Source organism: Balaenoptera acutorostrata, chromosome 8 (genome assembly GCF_949987535.1).
Source record: "Balaenoptera acutorostrata chromosome 8, mBalAcu1.1, whole genome shotgun sequence".
Lineage (NCBI taxonomy): Eukaryota > Metazoa > Chordata > Mammalia > Artiodactyla > Balaenopteridae > Balaenoptera > Balaenoptera acutorostrata.
In genome coordinates this window covers 102,304,030-102,323,893 of record NC_080071.1, presented here as the reverse complement: position 1 = coordinate 102,323,893, position 19,864 = coordinate 102,304,030, and the positions used below count along the sequence as shown (strand labels likewise).

At 40.1% G+C, this 19,864-nt stretch overlaps 1 protein-coding gene across 7 annotated transcripts in view; it reads right to left on the bottom strand.

Annotated features, from left to right (window-relative positions):
* Nucleotides 1–231: 231 nt before the first annotated feature.
* SAP130 (Sin3A associated protein 130) overlaps nt 232–19,864 on the bottom strand; it is a 73,640-nt gene continuing 54,007 nt past the window's right edge. For 4 of the 7 annotated variants that reach the window (XM_007182874.2, XM_028166704.2, XM_007182870.2 and 1 more), the window contains 3 exons: nt 3,099–3,202; nt 1,418–1,531; nt 233–1,196 (listed from right to left, as the gene is read on the bottom strand). In XM_007182874.2, the coding sequence (XP_007182936.1) occupies nt 1,038–1,196; nt 1,418–1,531; nt 3,099–3,202 (377 nt within the window). In that variant the 3' untranslated portion in view covers nt 233–1,037. Of the gene's footprint in view, nt 1,197–1,417; nt 1,532–3,098; nt 3,203–19,864 lie in introns of all 7 variants that reach the window. The other 3 variants (XM_007182871.2, XM_007182875.2, XM_007182872.2) reach the window with 2 other exon arrangements.

Sequence of the window (19,864 nt, the reverse complement as noted above, 5' to 3'; positions counted from 1 at the left end):
GCAGCCTAATTGTCCTATAACATGACCAATTTCTATCTGCAGTGGGATACAATGTAGTCTTGTATTTAAGATAACCAAAAGCCAACAGGCTTCACCATCTGTGACATCTTCAAGATATGAGGGTAAGTGGAATTCTATGTGGAACAACAAAACTTTAACACAGTAGACTCAACAACGTGAGAGAAACTACAGTAGGGTAAACACTCGAGCGATGTGCAGTACAGCACTGATTAACTTTATAAAAAGATGTAAACTGCTTCTGTACAAAAACCTCTTTGAGTCCTTTATTAACGTTTGGAGATGTGTGGTACATACAATTAACAGCATCACACCAGCTACAGAAGTACAGATAATCAAGGATGTACTTCAGAACAAAGATCTTCGAGCAACTTACGGTGTTGCCTGCTCCGAACCTCCACAAAACCCAGCTCTGACACACGCAGGACAGACAATATAACAATTTCACTTTGAAATGGTTCTTTAAAAAAATCACAAGAATCGATAGTTCAAACCCTTTAAAGTGAGACGTGGCAGGTCTCTCGGTGCCATGGCACTGCTTTAGAAGGCCAGCGTGGGCATCTGAAGGTCAGAGTAAGGACCGACTGGGGTGAGGGGAAGAGGTTCGGTTTTCAGCGTAGAGAGAGAACAGATGGTCTGAGTGGGTACTTTCAGTCCAGGCTCAGTATGGGTCCTGCAGGAATCCAGCAGATAAATACAGTTTATCAACTGGAAGGCCGAAAAACGCCAGCCAGTCACTTGTGTCACTGATTCCAACTGGGAGACACTGATGCATCAGGAATCATGTACGACACAGTAAGTGTAAGAGGGAGACGCCTGAAAGAAAGCCTGGAGTCCACTGTGTCAGATCAGCTCTGATCCTTCCGTGTCACTGGACGCTATGGGCCCCTCTGCTTTCGAGCGTTGAGTTAAGGAACGCTTTCTTAATTTCAATGTTCTGCTTTGAAAATAACCAAAGCCCTCCCCCACCCCCAACACCATTCTTCATAAATTCTGTTTCCAAAGTCCTGATTCGGGGTCTAGACTTTTTCCTTTCGCTTCAATTTTGACACCTTCTTGACAGTCCCATTCTTATTTAGAAGCTTCAGGACACGATCTTTGTGATCTAAAACCTTAAGCATGGAGTCTCTGGCCTCACTGATTTGATCCATCACAAGTTTACACCTCTGCATATTCCCCTGAAACAAAAGACATGACATCGTCAGTCAGTAATTTTCGAGACAATGTGGCTTTTAAAGAACTTCTCACCTTTGGATTGAGCCATTTTGAGGCATTCACACAGAAAAAATGTTTTAGTGTTTCTTGATAATGCAGGCTGAAGTAATAAGTTTCTACTAAAGACATTAGTGGACGAGAGAGGGAAAGGGAGAATAAGGAGAGGGAAAGGGCTCCTTCAAACCTGTATTAGTTCATTTATTCGGTGTAAATCATCATCAGTTGCTGCTTTTTTCTTTGGGATGATCCCTTCTTGTAGGTTGGTGAGTCTTTCATAAACATCGTGTTCTAGATTTGTCTGCAACAAACAAGAGGGAGGGCGTCATGACCTCAGAGATACTTCTGTCAAACTCAGGCAAACAACCCACCCTGAATCACCTGTGTAAACTGGTATCAGATCTGTTTGGGTGATAAAATCATTTCTCCCAATGACTCAGATGCAGTAAAGAAAACTGATCAACAACAATTTACATTACAATTTGCCATAATTCAGAGTCCATCTTCCAGGATAACTTTTTTTTTTTTTAATTTATTAATTTTATTTATTTTTGGCTGCGTTGGGTCTTCGTTGCTGCACATGGGCTTTCTCTAGTTGCAGCGAGCGGGGGCTACTCTTTGTTGGGTGTGTGGGCTCTAGGCGCACAGGCTTCAGTAGTTGTGGCTCACTGGTTCTAGAGTGCAGGCTCAGTAGTTGTGGCGCACGGGCTTAGCTGCTCCGCGGCATGTGGGATCTTCCTGGACCAGGGCTCGAACCCGTGTCCCCTGCATTGGCAGGTGGATTCCCAACCACTGTGCCACCAGGGAAGCCCCCAGGATAACTTATTTATTTATTTGTTTGTTTGGCCGCACCGCACAGCACGTAGGGTCTTAGCTCCTTGACCAGGGATCAATCCCGTGCCCCCTGCAGTGGAAGTGCAGAGTCTTAACCACTGGACTGCCAGGGAAGTCCAAGGATAACTTTTAAATTCTGCCAGGAATTCACAATTCCTCTGAAAAACAAGTCTATAAGTTTCAGAGAAATATGCTTTTATGCTACATAAAAAAACTAGCCATGGCACTACTTTAAAAACAATACTCATAAAAGACAATGTTCTTCAGATCACTGCTACTCCAAAGATGGAAAAACTCTGTGAGGTTATTATTTTGATCACTTCCTCTTTACCTTGTTGAAGGAAGGATTCCCGCCTAGGGTTATGGAAAGGGCTGGACACCTAACACGTGGGACAGATGAGATCAACAGCAGTTTACTAGTCAGTATACTCACAGCCCAGGGGAAGAGGACACCGCACACCACGCACGGCCACGTGGGGGTTGCACTCCATGACAAGCAGGGAACGGAGTGAAGGAGTAGGGGCTGTAGGAGGCAGGCACTCACTGTAGTATCAGGAGGGAGTGGTGCCCCCCCTGGTGCTCCCGGGAGGAGGTCACTGGCTTATGTGAGTATCGCCAGCTGGCAGAGAACTGAAGCCCTCTTCAGGAAGAAGCGGGAACTGTGCCTGGTCCCCGCGATAAGGAGCAGTGAGGAGGAGGAGCTTACACAGTTAGGTCATCTGATGCCCCCTCTTTTTCAGATGTCACGGCCACACGTAATACCGAACCTTAATTGTACATCTCACAAACTTAAGTTGTTCAGTACATTTCACTTATGGGGACCAAAACTAAGATATATTTAGATTACAATTACATCCACAGAATAGATAACAGTAATTATAATATCACACAGCACACATAAAAATTCTACCATGACCCACGTTAACTGGGAACACTTCGGAATCAGTCTAAAGAAAATGTTCTATGAACTCAGATGTCTCCACCATCCATCCTTCTTTTCAGCAGGACGTAACAACTGCTAGAGCGCCACCTACCAGCTGCAGCAACTGGGCAGCACAGAGGTGAACCTTCCAGCCTTGGGCACGACACGATACTCCTTTCTGATTAGCTATTTCCTGCAGCATAGCTTTCTTCTCCTCTGGAACCATAAAAAAAAAAGAAAAAAAAAGTATATTTCAATTTTTATAGAGCTAAAGTCATTTGTGTTCAAGCGCTACTTTATTAAGAATTTTACTTAAATATCTTTAAGTCATTGAAAATACAAGTCACAACATGAATAAAAGCTCTGTTTGTCCACACCAGAAGAATTCTTTAAAGACTCACTCTGCTAATCTAGTGAGTTCAAAAGAGAGTAAGTTAGTACTCTAAACTCTTAAATGAAGGAAATGGTCTTTAGTGGGTTGGAGCCTTGCTCATGTGTGATGCTGGCCAGCATGTGGAGAGTTCGGGCATGAAGCTTAGAAGCTCCGTGGTGTCATCTAGATCTTGGAGAAATCACAGGGCTCCAACTTGAGTCACATTTAAATGTAGGTAGAAAAGTCCAGTAACCAGCACTATAGTAAAATAAATATGAATTGTATCATTTGGACTGGGGAAAGAAACTAGGATTGAGGGGCACCTGTCAAAGGTGAGTTTAGCTGTATCTGTGAAGTTTTAATATCACTGTTTAACTAGGACTTAAAATGTAATTACATAGTACATGGATAATTAAAAATACATTTTTTAATTAAAAAACTTATTTTATTATTTTAAAAATTAATCTTGAGGCTTCCCTGGTGGCGCAGTGGTTGAGAATCTGCCTGCTAATGCAGGGGACACGGGTTCGAGCCCTGGTCTGGGAAGATCCCACATGCCACGGAGCAGCTGGGCCCGTGAGCCACAATTGCTGAGCCTGCGCGTCTGGAGCCTGTGCCCCGCGACGGGAGGGGCCGCGATAGAGAAAGGCCCGCGCACCGCGATGAAGAGCGGTCCCCGCACCGCGATGAAGAGTGGCCCCCGCTTGCCGCAACTGGAGAAAGCCCTCGCACGAACCGAAGACCCAACACAGCCAAAAAAAAAAAAAAAAAAAAAAAAAAAATATATATATATAAAAAAAAAAAATTAATCTTGAAAAAAACCCTACCTATATGTTTGTCAAAACCGATACAGTGTACAATGCCAAGACCAAACCGTACCGTAAATGATGAACTTTGGGTGATACTTGTATGTCAGTGTAGGTTCAGCAGATGCAACAAATGCACCACTTTGTGGTGGTGTTGACGGTAGGGGAGGCTGTGCATGTTCGGGAGGGGCGGTGGGGGGGACATGGAAGATCTCTTTCGATATGGTTGTGAACCTAAAACTGACGAACTTTACTTCTCAGAGCAATTAAAAAAAAACCTGTCTACTAGGTAAGTATTAGCATGAATGGGATGAAAGAATTTTAACCTTTTTGAGAGAACTGTAGGTTCACATACAATTGTAAGAAATAATACAGGGAGATCCCGTGTACTTTTTTTTTTTTCATCTTTATTGGATTATAATTGCTTTACAATGTTGTGAATCCTGTGTACTCTTTATCCACTTTCCCTCAGTGGTAAGATCTTGCAAAACTACAGTCAATATCACAACCGTGACACTGACAGAGTCCACTGACCCTATTCAGATTTCACCAGTTTTAGATGGACGTGTATATTTCATTATGAACATTAAAAAAAACTTTTTAGTTTCACAGAAGTTGCAAAGATAGTCTAGAGATATATCTGGTAAGGGACCTGTATATAAAACATAGGAAGAATTCTTACCACTCAATAATAAAAAGACAAACCAATTAAAAAGGGCAAAGGATCCAAAAAGACATTTCTTCCAAAAAGCATATACAAATGGCCAACATCACATGAAGATATTCAACATCATTAGGCATTAGGGAAATGTAAATCAAAACCACAGTGAAGTACCACTTCCCACCCATTAGGATGCTGTAATAAAAAAAAAGAGTAAGTGCTGGTGAGGATATGGAGATATCAGAAGTATCATCATGCACTGCCGGTGGGAAAAATGTATTTGCTTTGGAAAACGGCCTGGGAGTTGCTAGAATGTTAACTATAGTTATCAAATAACCCAGAAGTTCTATTCCTAGGTATATGTCCAAGAGAAATGAAAACAGATGTTCCCACAAAAATGTAGACACATGGGGCTTCCCTGGTGCTGCAGTGGTTAAGAATCCACCTGCCAATGCAGGGGACGTAGGTTCGAGTCCTGGTCCGGGAAAATCCCACGTGCTCCAGAGCAACTAAGCCCGTGTGTCACAACTACTGAGCCTGCACTCTAGAGCCAGTGAGCCACAACTACTGAGCCTGCACGCCTAGAGCCCGTGCTCCACAACAAGAGAAGCCACCACAATGAGAAGCCCGCGCATCGCAACGAAGAGTAGCCCTCGCTGGCCACAACTAGAGAAAGCCTGCATGTGGCAATGAAGACCCCACGCAGCCAAAGATAAATAAATAAAATAAATTTATAAAAACAATGCAGACACAAATGATCACAGCACCATTATTCATAATAATCAAAAAGTGGAAACAACCCAAATGCCCATCAAGTGATGAATGGATAAATAAAATGTGGTATATATCCATAAAATAGAATATTATTCGGCAGGAAAATGGAATGAAGTACTGATACATGCTACATGGATGAACCTTGAAAACATTACACTAAGTGGAATAAGCCTGTCACAGAAGACTGTATAATATATGATTCCGTTCATAGGAAATGTCCAGCACTGGGAAATCTATAGAGATGGAAAGCAGATCAGAGGTTGCCTAGGGTTGGGGGTAGGGAGGAGTGAAGATGGCAGGATTGGGGATGATGGCTAAGGGTTGTCGAGTCTCTTATTGGGTAATGAAAATGTTTTAAAACTAACCGTAGTGATGGACGTGCAACTGTGAACATACTAAAAATCACTGAATTGTACATTTTAACAGATGAATTGTATGCTACATGAATTATAGTTCAATAAAGCTATTACTGGGGAAAAAAAGATAGTAAAGAGAGGTCAGGTATTTCTCCTTCACCACTGTCTATATCTTAATAACTGTAGTACAGTATCGTACCCAGGAAACTGCCACTGATGTAAAGTGAGTATATGCCATTACATCATTTTAGATTTATGTGACTGCCACCGCAATCGAGATTCAGAACTATTGCATCACCACAGAGATCTCTCCTGTGCCACACCTTTATGGTCACACCACCCCTGCCCCATGATTAACCCCAAAATCCACTAATTTGTTCTCTATCTCTATAATTTTGTCACTTAGAGATTGTTATATAGATAGAATCACATGATATGTCTCCTTTTTTTCTTTTTGGTATGTGTCCTCCTAAAATTAGCTTTTTCCACTAAGCATAAGCACAATGCCCTTGAGATCCATCTAAGCTATTATATGATCAATAGTTCTTTCCTTTCCATTCCTGAGTAGTATTCAATGGCACTATAGTTTGTTTAACCGTTTAATGTCATTTGTGTTGTTTCCAGATTTTGGCTCTTACCAAAAAGTTGCTATGAACACCTGTGTACAGATTTTTGTGTGAACACAGGTTTTCATTTTTCTGGGATAAATGCCCAGGAGTGCAACTGTTGGGTCATATGGTAAGTGTATGTTTGGTTTTTATAAAACTGCTAAACTTTTTTTTTTCCAGAGTAGCTCAGCAATGTAGAAGAGACAACTGACTTGTGATATGACAGTGTTCTTCTAAGCTGCTTCCCCAGTGAAACTGGGGAAAAATTTTAAATAACGCTTTAAACCTCTGGGAAAGGTCCTAAGGGCAAAGAGCAATGCAGAAACATCTACTCAAGCAAATCTACTAAAATGTGCAAAGAACAGGAAGTCTGTGGTATTTAACCCAAGCCTGCTCCCTCTCTCCTCTCTCCAGCTCAGAGAGGCGGCGACTCCACTCCAGATGGCTGCAGCCCACGACACGGAGCCCCCTCTCCTCCAGCTCCCAGGAAGACGCTCTCCTCCCAGCAGGGGCAAGGAGTTCTCATCCTGCTCCCTGCTCCCTGCTGCTGAGGCCAAGTCCCAGGCGAGTCTACTGACATGGGGGCTCCCTTCTGTCGCTCAGCCCCACTTGTAGGATGGAGACTGCACCTTAGGCAAGGCGTGCTGAGAACACTGGGGCCCCAGGGGCCCTTCTCCTGGCTTGTTAAATGGTGGCGTCACATTAGGAGAGGCAAACCAAGTGGACAGACCCCAGGCTACTCACTCCTCTTCCCCTACACTGAGTGCTCACCTCCTAGAGCAAGGCGTTACTCGGAGAAAAGGCTGTCATTGTCCCACCCCCACCTCCAGAGCCCTAGGCTCAGAGCTTCTGCCTGGAGGGAGAAACAGGCCACAGCACAGGAAGCTTCTAATCTCTTCCCAAAGGAGGCAGCTCCATTTTCAACAGAGTGCGCAAGTTCAAATGCTCCCAAAAGCAGTGGAGAGTGTAGTGAAGGCGAGTAGGAGGAAACGTGCAGACCCAGTGAAAGACGCAGCCTAGACTGTGGGCTGACCAGTTTTCAGGAGAGAACAAAGAGTAAGACAGCTGGCAGGAGCTCTCCTGGGGGAAGCACAAACACCAAACACTGACCTCAGAAGCCGTTCTGGCAAGGAGCTACAATACGGCTGGATTAGTTTGCAGAGGAATTTGTGTTTAAGGTCAAATTCCAGTACTGTGTTCTAGAAGATCAAGTGGCAAGCAAGTAGTGGGGTTTATCAGTTGGATGTGGCCAGGGAAACAGTGGGGGAGAACCCTACTAATGCCACTGTCTTCCCAGGTGACTTGGGCACCCAAAGCTGTGCCTCCCCAAGGAGTAACGTCAGAGGCTTAACACTTGGTGGTGTTGGTGGGGTGCAGGTGATTAGACTTCACGAAAAGAATCCAGCCAGTCGCTAAACAGATAAACTAGCAAATAGCAAATAACTATAGTGCGTCTTGGAGGAGATGGGGAGATCAGTACCAAGAGTTGCTACAATATAGTATCTAAAATGTCCAGTTTCTAACAAAAATTATGAGGCATGCAAAGAAACAGGAAAGTATGACCCATACACAGGGAAAAAGAAACAGGCACCAGAAACTGCTTGAGAGAGTGACCAGATGTCAGATTTATCAGAAGAAGATTTCAAAGTAGCCGTTATGAATAAATTCACAGAATGAAAAGAAAGCATGAGTAAAGAAATAAAAGAAGGTATGATGATCATGTCACATTAAATAGAGAATATCTGTAGAGAGAGAGAAATAATTTTTTAAGAAAAGAACCAAATGGAAATTCTGGAGTTAAAAAGTACAGTAAACAAAATGTTAAAAATCTACTAGAGGGGCTCAACAGTAGATCTGAATTGGTACAAAAGAGAATTAGTAAAGCTGAAGACAGACCAACAGCACTGAAGAACTGAAGCGAGAAAGAAATGAAGAAAAATGAACAGGGCCTCAAAGAAACATGAAACACCATTAAGAGCACCAAAACATGTATAAGGGAGTACCAAAAAGAAAAGAGAGAAAGGAGGAGAAATATTCAAAGAAAAAATGGCTGAAGACTTCTCACATTTACTGAAAACCAATAACCTATATATACAGGAAGCTCAAGGAACCCCAAGTATGATAAATGCAAAGATACAAAAAGACATATTATAGTATTATAAAAATGTTGAAAGTCAAAGTTGAGAAAATCTTCAAAGGAGCAAGACAAAACATGATGCATCATTTACAAGATAACCCCAATAAAATCAGTAGCTGACTTCTCTAGAGAAACAATGGAGGCTAGAAAGTAGTGGGATAACATTCAAAATGCTCAAAGGAACATATGAGAGATCTAGTTCCTCTACATCCCCATTTGGCATTATCAGTATTTTTAATTTCAGTTATTTTGGCTGTGCTGCGTGGCTTGTGGGATCTTAGTTCCCTGACCAGGGATTGAACCCTGGTCCCCGGCAGTGAAAGCACCAAGCCCTAACCACTGGACTGCCAGGGAATTCCCTAATTTCAGTTATTTTGATAGGCAACTCAATTTAAGTTCCTCTAATGGCTAGGGATAAACGCTTTTTAAAAATTAAATTTTACTGCTTTCTGTTCCAGAATCCAGTTAAGATACCACAGTACATTTACTTGTCATGTGTCCTGAGACTCCTTTTGGCTTGATGGCTTCTCAGACTTCCCTTGTTTCTGATGACCTTGACAGTTTTCAAGAGTACTGGTTAACTATTTTGTAGGATGACCTTCTAGTTAGATTTGTCTGATGTTTTTGTTAGGATTAGACAGAGGTTATAGATTTTTGAGAGGAGACATAGAGAAGTACCATTGTCATCACTGATTCATCACTATTGAGACTGACTTTGATCACCTGGCTGAGGTGATGTTTGTCACATGTCTCCACTGTAAAGAGAGAGAGACACCCTCTTCCACCACACTGCACACTTTGGAACAAAGACTCTACATAGCCCACACTTAAGGACTAGGATTTATATACCCTTGGACATCTTCTCAGGTGCTTGCCATCCATGTATCCTCTTTGGTGAAATGTCTCTTCATGCCTTTGTCCATTTTCTAACTGGATTACTGTTTTTATTTACTGTTAAGTACTGAGAGTTCCTAATATATATCCTAGACATGAGTCCTTTATCAGAGATGTAGTTTGCTAATATTCCCTCCCAGTCTATAGCTTGTCTTTTCATCCTCCTAATAGGGTCTTTCACAGATAAAAAAAGGTTTTATGAAGTCCAATTTATTGATTGTTTTTCTTTTAGAGATGGTGTTTTTGGTGTTATGTCTAAGAATTGTTCACCATGCCCTAGGTTTTGAAGACCTTCTCCTAGGTTTTTTTTCTAAAAGTTTTACAGTTTTACATTTAAATCTATTATCCGTTTTGAGTTAGTTTTTGCATGAAGTGTGAGGATTAGGTTGAGGCCCCCCCCCCAACCTAACATACGGATGTCCAGCATTGTTAAAGAGACTCTCCTTCCTCCATTGAATTCCTTTTGCATTTTGGTCAAAAATCAGTTGAGCATATCTGTGTGAGTCTATTTCTGCATTTTTTATTCCATTCCGTCATCAACACGTCTATCCTTCTGCAAACACCATGCTGTTTTGAGTACTGAAGCTAAAGAAGATTTGTAAGATTTCTCTTGTTTTTCAAGATTATTTTACCTATTCTAGTCCCTGTGCCTTTCCACATAATGTTTAGAACAACCTTTACTAAGTTTACAAAAACCTCTGTGATTTTGGTAGAAATTGTAGTAAATGTATCGGTCAATCTAGGGAGAACTGACATCTCTGAGTTTTTCTAATCATGAATGCTGTATGTCTCTTCATTTATTTAGATCTTCTTTCATTTCTTTCATCAGCATTTTTCAGTTTTCAGCAAACACGTCCTGTACATGTTTTGCTAGATTTGTACCTGAGTATATCACTTTGGGGGGAATAATTGTAAATGGCATTATGCTTTTAATATGTTTCCACAACATTCCAGGTATCTAAAATTATAATTGATTTTTTTCATGTTGATATTGTAGCCTGTGACCTTGCTGAACTTATTTACTAGTTTCAGGGGTTTTTGGTAGAATCCTTGAGATTTTCTATGTAGACAATGATGTCATTTGCAAATAGAGTTTTATTTATTCCCTTCCAACTGGTATAGCCTTCTATCTCTTTTTCTTACTTTACAATGTGGCTAGAACTGCCAGTTCTATCCTAAGTAAGAGTGGTGAGACAAGACAGTCTTATCCTTTTGCCAATCTCAGGTAGAAAGCGTTCAGTCTTTACCATTAAGTATAATGTTAGCTCTAGTTTTTTTGTAGACTTTTTATCAAGTTGAGGAAGTCTTCCTCCTTCTCTATTTTTGAGTTTTTATCATGAAAACGTTTTGAATTTTGTCAAATTTTCTGCATCAATTGATATGATCATGTGATTTTTCTTTAGCTTCTGTTGTGGGTTGAATTGTCCCTCCAAAAGATGTTTAAGTTCTAACCCTTGGTACTTGTGAACGTGATCTTATTTGGAAGAGGGTCTTTGCAGATGTAATCAAGTTAAGAAGTCATACTGAATTAGGGTGGGCCCTAAATCCAAAGAGTCAAGAAACACAGGGAGGAATGCTCTGCTGGAGATGGGGGCAGAAATTGGAGTAATGCAGTAGCAGGCCGAAGAATAACTAGGGTTTCTGGCAACCACCAGAAGGTAAAAAGAGGCAAGGAAGGATTCTCTTCTACAGCCTTCAAAGAGGGCATGATCCGGCATATACCTTGATTTTGGACTTCTGGCCTCCAGAACTATGAGAGAATATATTTGTTATTTTAGGCCATCCACCTTGTAGTACTTTGTTATGGCAGCCCTAGGAAATTAATATAGCCTGTTAAAAACAGTGAATTACAAAACAGTGAACTACACTGATTTTCAAATGCTGAACTAACCTTGCATAGCTGTAACAAATCCTACTTGATCAAGGTGTAAAATTCTACTTAGATATTGCTGGATTCAATTTGCTAACATTTTGTTAAGGATTTTTTTATCTACATTCATTAAGGAATATTGATATGTAGTTTTCTATAGTTGTACTCTCTCTGTCTTGTTTTTTTTTTTTTTTTATAGCTACTTTATTTATTTTTATTTATTATTTATTTATTTTTGGCTGTGTTGGGTCTTCGGTTCGTGCGAGGGCTTTCTCTAGTTGCGGCAAGTGGGGGCCACTCTTCATCGCGGCACGGGGACCGCTCTTCATCGCGGTGCGTGGGCCTTTCACTACCGCGGCCCCTCCCGTTGCGGGGCACAGGCTCCAGACGCGCAGGCTCAGTAGTTGTGGCTCACGGGCCCAGCTGCTCCGTGGCATGTGGGATCTTCCCAGACCAGGGCTCGAACCCGTGTCCCCTGCATTAGCAGGCAGATTCTCAACCACTGCGCCACCAGGGAAGCCCCTCTGTCTTGTTTTTGTATCAGGAAAATATTGGCTTCATAAAATGAAGTGTTCCCTCCTATATTTGAAAGAGATTGTGGGAAACTGGTGTTGATTCTTCTTTAAACGTTTGGTAGAATTTCCCAGTAAAAGTATCTGAGCCTACAGATTCCTGTTTGGAAGCTTTTAAATTATGGATTCAACTTATTTAATGGTTATAAGACTATTCAGATTGCCTGTTTCTGATTGAGTTTTGGTAGTATGTAGCTTTTAAGGAATTGGTCTACTTCATCTAAGCAGCTGACTTTATGAGCATAAAGTTGTTTGTAGTACTTCCTTATGCTTTTAATGGCTGCACAGTCTTAGTAATATCCGGTTTCCTTCTTTTTAAAAAATTTTTATTTCATATTGGAGTACAGTTTACTAACAATGTTGTGTTGGTTTCAGGAGCACAGGAAAGTGATTCAGTTATACATATACATGTATCTACTCTTTTTCAAATTCTTTTCCCATTTAGGTTATTACAGAATACTGAGCAGACTTGCCTGTGCTATACAGTAGGTACTTGTTGGTTATCTATTCTAAATACAGCAGTGTGTACATGTCAATTCCAAACTCCCAATCTATCCCTCCCCCCCACTCTTCCCTCCTGGTAACAATAAGTTCGTTCTCTAAGTCTGTGAGTCTGTTTCTGTTTTGTAAAGAAGTTCATTTGTATGTTTTTTTCCCCCCACATATAAGCGATATCATATGATATTTGTCTTTTTCTGTATGATGTACTTTGCTTAGTATGATAATCTCCATCCATGTTGCTGCAAATGGCATTATTTCATTCTTTGTAATGGCTGGGTAATGTTCTATTGTATATATGTACCACACCTTCTTAATCCATTCCTCTGTTGATGGGCACTATGGTTACTTCCATGTCTTGGCTATTGTAAATACTGCTACAATGAACATTGGGGTGCATGTATCCTTTCGAACCATGTTTTTCTCCAATATATGCCCAGGAGTGGGACTGCTGGATCATATGGTACCCTATTTTCATTTTTTTAAGGAACCTCCATGCTGTTCTCCACAGTGGCTGTACTAATTTACATTCCCACTAATAGTGTAGGAGGATTCCCTTTTCTCCACACCCTTTCCAGCATTTATCGTTTGTATATTTTTTGACAATGGCCATTCTGACTGGTGTGAGGTGGTATCTCATTGTAGTTTTGATTTTCATTTCTCTAATAATTAGTGAGGTTGAACATCTTTTCATGTGCCTCTTGACCATCTGTATGTCTTCTTTGGAGAAATGCTATTTAGGTCTTCTGCCCATTTTTTGATTGGGTTGTTTGTTTTGATGACACTGAGCTGCAAGAGCTGTTGGTAAATTTTGGAGACTAATTCCTTGTGAGCTGCATCATTTGCAAATATTTTCTCCCATTCTGTGGGTTGTCTTCTTGTTTTGTTTATGGTTTCCTTTGCTGTGCAAAGCTTTTGAGTTTAATCAGGTCCCATTTGTTTATTTTTGTTTTTATTTCCATTACTCTGGGAGACGGATCAAAAAGATACTGCTGCAATTTATGTCAGAGAGTGTTCTGCCTATGTTTTCCTCTAAGAGTTTTATAATGTCTGTTCTTACATTTAGGTCTTTAATCCATTTTGAGTTTATTTTTGTGTATGGTGTTAAAGAATGTTCTAACTTCATTTTCTGACATGTAGTTGTCCAGTTTTCCAGCACCATTTATTGAAGAGACTGTCTCTCTTCCACTGTATTGTACTGTCTCTCCTCCATTGCCTCCTTTGTCATAGATTAATTGACCACAGGTGCATGGGTTTATTTCTGGGCTTTCTATCCTGTTCCATTGATGTGTATTTCTGTTTTTGTGCCAGTAACATACTGTAGTAATGACTATAGCTTTGTAGTATAGTCTGAAGTCAGAGAGCCTGATCCCTCCAGCTCCATTTTTCTTTCTCAAGATTGCTTTGGCCAATTCGGGGTCTTTTGTGTCTCCATACAAATTTTAAGACTGTAGATTGCCTTGGGTGGTATAGTCATTTTGAGAATACTGATTCTTCCAATCTAAGGACACAGTATATCTTTCCATGTGGTTGGGTCATCTTTGATTTCTTTCATCAGCATCTTAGAGTTTTTGGAGTACAGGTCTTTTGCATCCTTAGGCAGGTTTATTCCTAGGTATTTTATTCTTTATGATGTGATGGTAAATGGGATTGTTTCTTTAATTTCTCTTTCTGATCTTTTGTTGTTAGTGTATTTCTGTGTATTAATTTTGTATGCTGTAACTTTACTCAATTCACTGATGAGCTCTAGTAGTTTTCTGGTAGCATCTTTAGGATTTTCTATGTATAATAACATGTCATCTGCAAAAAGTGAGTTTTACTTCTTCTTTTCCAATTTGGATGACTTTTTTTTTTCCTTCTCTGATTGCTGTGGTTAGGACTTCCAAAACTATGTTGAATAAAAGTAGCACGAGTGGACATCCTTGTCTTGCTCCTGACCTTACAGGAAATGCTTTCAGCTTTTCACCATTCAGTATGATGTTAGCTGTAGGTTTGTCATATATGGTCTTTAGTATGTTGAGGTATGTTCCCTCTATGCCCACTTTCTGGAGAGTTTTTATCATAAATGGGTGTTGAATTTTGTCAAAATCTTTTTCTGCACCTATTGAGATGATCATATAAGTTTTATTCTTCAATTATTTGTTAATATGGTGTATCACATGGATTGATTTGCAGATATTGAAAAATCCTTGCATCCCGGGGATAAATCCCACTTGATCATGGTGTATGACCCTTTTTAACGTGTTACTGGATTCGGTTTGCTAGTATTTTGTTGAGGATTTTTGCGTCTATGTTCATCAGTGATGTTGGCCTGTAACTTTCTTTTTTTGTGGTATCTTTGTCTAGTTTTGGTATCAGGGTGATGGTGGCCTCATAGAATGAGTTTGGGAGTGTTCCTTCCTCTGCTATTTTTTGAAACAGTTTCAGAAGGGTAGGTGTTAGTTCTTCTCTAAATGTTTGATAGAATTCAACTGCGAAGCCATCTGGTCCTGGACTTTTGTTGTTGGGAGTTTTTAAATCACAGTTTCAATTTCAGTACTTGTGATTGGTCTGTTCATATTTTCTATTCTTCCCTGGTTCAGTCTTGGAAGATTGTACCTTTCTAAGGATTTGTCTTTCGTCCAGGTTGTCCACTTTATTGGCATATAGTTGCATGTAGTAGTCTCTTAAGATCCTTTGTATTTCTGTGGTGTCAGTTGTAACTTCTCCTTTATCATTTCTAATCTTACTGATTTGAGCCCTCTCCTTTTTTTTCTTGATGAGTGTGGCTAAAGGTTTATCAATTTTGTTTATCTTTTCAAAGAACCAGCTTTTAGTTTCATTCATCTTCGCTATTGTTTTCTTCATCTCTATATCATTTATTTCTGCTCTGATCTTTATGAATTCTTCTAACTTTGGGTTTTGTTTGTTCTTCTTTCTCTAGTTGCTTTAGGTATAAGGTTAGATTGTTTATTTGAGATTTTTCTTGTTTCCTGAGCTAAGATTGTATTGCTATAAACTTCCCTCTTACAACTTTTTTTGCTGCATCCCGTAGGTTTTGGATCATTGTGTTTTCATTTTCATTTGTCTCTAGGTATTTTCTGATTGCCTCTTTGATTTCTCCAGTGACCCATTGGTTGTTTAGTAGCATATTGTTTAGCCTCCACGTGCTTGTGGTTTTTGCAGTTTTTTCTTGTAGTTGATTTCTAATCTCATAGCGTTGTAGTTGGAAAAGATGCTTGATATGATTTCAGTTTCTTAAATTTACTGAGGATTGATTTGTGACCCAAGGTGTAATCTATCCTGGAGAATGTTCCATGTGCACTTGAGAAGAATATGTATTCTGCTGCTTTTGTATGGAATGCTCTAAAAATATCAATTAAGTCCATCTGGTCTAATGTGTCATTTAAGGCCTGTGTTTTCTTACTGATTTTCTGTCTGGATGATCTGTTCATTTTTGAAATCAGGGTGTTAAAGTCCTATGTTACTGTCAATTTCTCCGTTTACAGCTGTTAATATTCGCCTTATATATTGAGGTGCTCCTATGTTGAGTGAATATCTATTTACAACTATTATATCTTCTTAGATTGATCCCTTGATCATTATGTAGTGTCCTTCTTTGTCTCTTGTAACAGTCTTTATTTTAAAGTCTATTTTGTCTGTCATGAGTATTGCTACTCCAGCTTTCTTCTGATCTCCATTTGCATGGAATACCTTTTCCCATCTCTTCACTTTAATTCTGTATGTGTCTCTAGATCTGAAGTGGGTCTCTTGTAGACAGCAATATATACAGGTCTTGTTGTTGTATCCATTCAGTCAGTCTATGTCTTTTGGTTAGAGTATTTAATCTGTTTACATTTAAGGTAATTATCGATATGTGTGTTCTTACTGCCATTTTGTTAACTGTTTTGGATTTGTTATTGCAGGTGGTTTTTCTTCCCTTCCTCTTTGTTCTCTTCCCTTGTGATTTGATGTTGTGTTTGGATTCCTTTTTTGTGTATCTATTGTAGATTTGCAGTTTGCAGTTACCATGAGGTTTTGATATAGCAGTCTATATATAAATAAGATTGTTTTAAGTTGCTGGTCTTTTAATTTCAAATGCATTTCCAACATCCTGCATTTGTGCTCTCCTCTTCTCACAATTTTGCTGGTTTTGATATCATATTGTGTGCAGATGATTTCCTACCTTTACTGCATGTTTGCCTTTACTGGTGAGCTTTTCCAATTGTAATTTTCTTGTTTCTATAGTAGTTTTGGTCTCTTCTTTTTCACTTAGAGAAGTTCCTTTAGAACTTGTTGCAAAGCTGGTCTGGTGGTGCTGAATTTTCTTAGCTTCTGCTTGTCTGTAAAGCTTTTGATTTCTCTGTCGAATTTGAATGACAGCCTTGCTGGGTAGAGTAATCTTGGTTGTAGGTTCTTCCCTTTCCTCACTATAAATATATCTCACCACTCCCTTCTGGTCTGCAAAGTTTCTGCTAAGAAATCAGCTGATAACTTCATGGGAGTTCCTTTGTATGTTATTTGTTGCTTTTCTGTTGTTGCTTTTAATATTTTTTCTTTGTCTTTAATTTTTGTCAATTTGATTACTATGTCTCAGCGTGTTCCTCCTTGGGTTTATTCTGCCTGGGACACTCTGCGCTTCCTGGACTTGGTTGACTGTTTCCTTTCCCATGTTAGAGAAGTTTTCAGCTATTATCTCTTCACATATTTTCTCAGGTTCTTTCTCTCGCCTCCTTCTGGGACCCCTATATAATGCAAATGTTGGTGCATTTAATGTCGTCCTAGAGGTCTCTCAGACTGTCTTCATTTCTTCTCATTCTTTTTTCTTTATTCTGTTCCGTGGCAGTGATTTATACCATTTTGTCTTCTAGGTCACTTATCCATTTTTCTGCCTCAGTTATTGTGCTATCGATTCCTTCTAGTGTAATTTTCATTTTAGTTATTGTGTTGTTCATCTCTGTTTGTTCTTTAGTTCTCCTGGGTCTTTGTTAAACATTTCTTGCATCTTCTCGATCTCTGCCTCCATTCTTTTTCCGAGGTCTTGGATCAACTTCGTTATCATTATTTTGAATTCTTTTTCTGGTAGGTTGCCTATCTCTACTTCACTTAGTTGTTCTTCTGGGGTTTTTACCTTGTTCTTTCATCTGTGACATATTCCTCTGCTGTTTCATTTTGTCTAACTTTCTGTAATTGTGGTTTCAATTCCGCAGGCTGCAGGATTGTAGTTCTTGCTCCTGCTGTCTGCCCTCTGGTGGATGAGGCTAGATTAGGCTTGTGCAGGCTTCCTGATGTGAGGGACTGGTTCCTGCCCAGTGGTGGGTGGAGCTGGGTCTTGTTCCTCTGGTGGGTAGGGCCATGCTCAGGAAGACTTTAAGCTGCGTGTCTGCTGAGGGGTGGGGCTGTGTTCTGCCCTGTTGGTCATTTGGCCTGAGGTGTTCCAGCATGGAGCCTACAGGCTGTTGGGTAGGGCTAATGGTGGCCTCTGGGAGGGCTCACGCCAATGAGTACTCCCCAGAACTGCTGCTGCTGGTGTTATTGTCCCTGTAGTGAGCCATGGCCATCCCCCACCTCTGCAGGAGACCCTCCAATACTAGCAGGTAGGTCTGCCTGTCTCTTATGGGGTCACTGCTTTTTACCCCTGGGTCCTGGTGTGCATGGGACCTTGTGTGCACCCTCCAAGATTGGAGTTTCTGTTTCTCCCAGTCCTGTGGAATTTCTGCAATCAAACCCTGCTGGCTTTCAAAGCCAGATTCTCTGGGGGCTCCTCCTTCTGTTGTCAGACTCTCAGGCTGGGAAGCCTGATGTGGGGCTCAGAACTTTCACTCCTGTGGGAGAACATCTGTGGTATAACTGTTTTCCAGTTTGTGACTTGCCCACCTGGCGGGTATGGGATTTGGTTTTATAGCGATTGCGCCCCTCCTACCATCTCACTGTGGCTTCTTCGTCTTTGGATGTAGGCTACCTTTTTTGGTAGGTTCGAGTGCTTTTTTTTGTTGTTGATGGTTGTTCAGCAGTTAGTTGTGGTTTTGGTGTTTTTTTAAGAAGGGTTGAGCTCACATCCTTCTACTCTGCCATCTTGAGCTAATCTCTGACACAGAATATCATGTGTCAAGCACTGTTTGTTGCCATGCTTGCATATGCAGTAAGCGTACGGTTGTTGTCTGCAGATGTTTGCAGTGCTGTCTCTCCTGTTTCCTTCTTCATATTCATGATTTACGTTCTCTCTCTTCTACCTTCTTCAGTCTTGCTAGAGATTTATTTTATTGATTTTTCTTTTAAAGAATTAGCTTTTTCATTTTATTTTCTGTTTTCAATTTCACTGATTTCTGCTATCTTCACTATTTTCTTCCTTGTACCTGCTTTGAGTTTATGTTGTTCTTCTTTTTCTCGTTTTTTGATGCAGAAACTGAGATTGAGATATTTCCTCCTCTGTTTTGATATAAACATTTAGTGCTATAGATTTTCCTGTTGGCACTGCTTTAGTTGCCTTCCACATATTTTGGTATGTTGTTTTTATTTTCATTCAGTTTTAAGTATTTTTAGAAACTTCCCTTTAGACTTCCTCTTTGACCCATTATTTAGAAGTGTTTTGCTTAATCCATGGCTTGGAGGTTTTATCTGTCACTGGTTTCTAGTTTGATTCCATTATGGTCAATGAAGATACTTTATATTTTTCTGTATGACTTCAATTCTCCCTAATTCGTTGAGGTTTATGATCCTAAATATGGTCTGTCTTTATATGTTCTGTGTACACTCGAGAGAATATGTATTCTGCCACAGTTCGAGTGTCCTATAATGTCTACTAGACGTTGGTTCGTGGTGTTCACCTCTTGTATATCCTTGCTGATTTTCTGTCAAGTACTTCTATCAACTACTAAGAAGAGGGTGTTGAAGTTCTAACTATGACTGCACACTTGCCTACTACTCCTTTCAGCTGTTTTTGCTTCATATATTCTGAAGCTCTCGATTTTTGTTGCCTATATATTTTTAATCAGTATGTAATGCCTTTTTTCATTGCTAGTAATTTCCTTTCCTCTGAAGTTTACTTTTATTTGATATTACTATAACTACTCTTGTTTTTTGATTAGTTTTTGCATTGTACATATTTTTCCACCCTTTTACTGTCACTCTACTGACTCACTGTATCTGAAGTTTCTTACAGACATAATATAGTTGGATCTTTATTTTTATCCTCTCTGCCCATCTGTGTTTTAATTGGTACTTTCAGACTATTTACATTTAAGGTAATTACTGATATGTAAGGCTAAGCCTGCCATGTTATTATTTGTTTTCTGTGCTTCTTATTCCCCTATTTCTCTTTTCTTTCCTCCCTGTGAATTACCTGTTTTT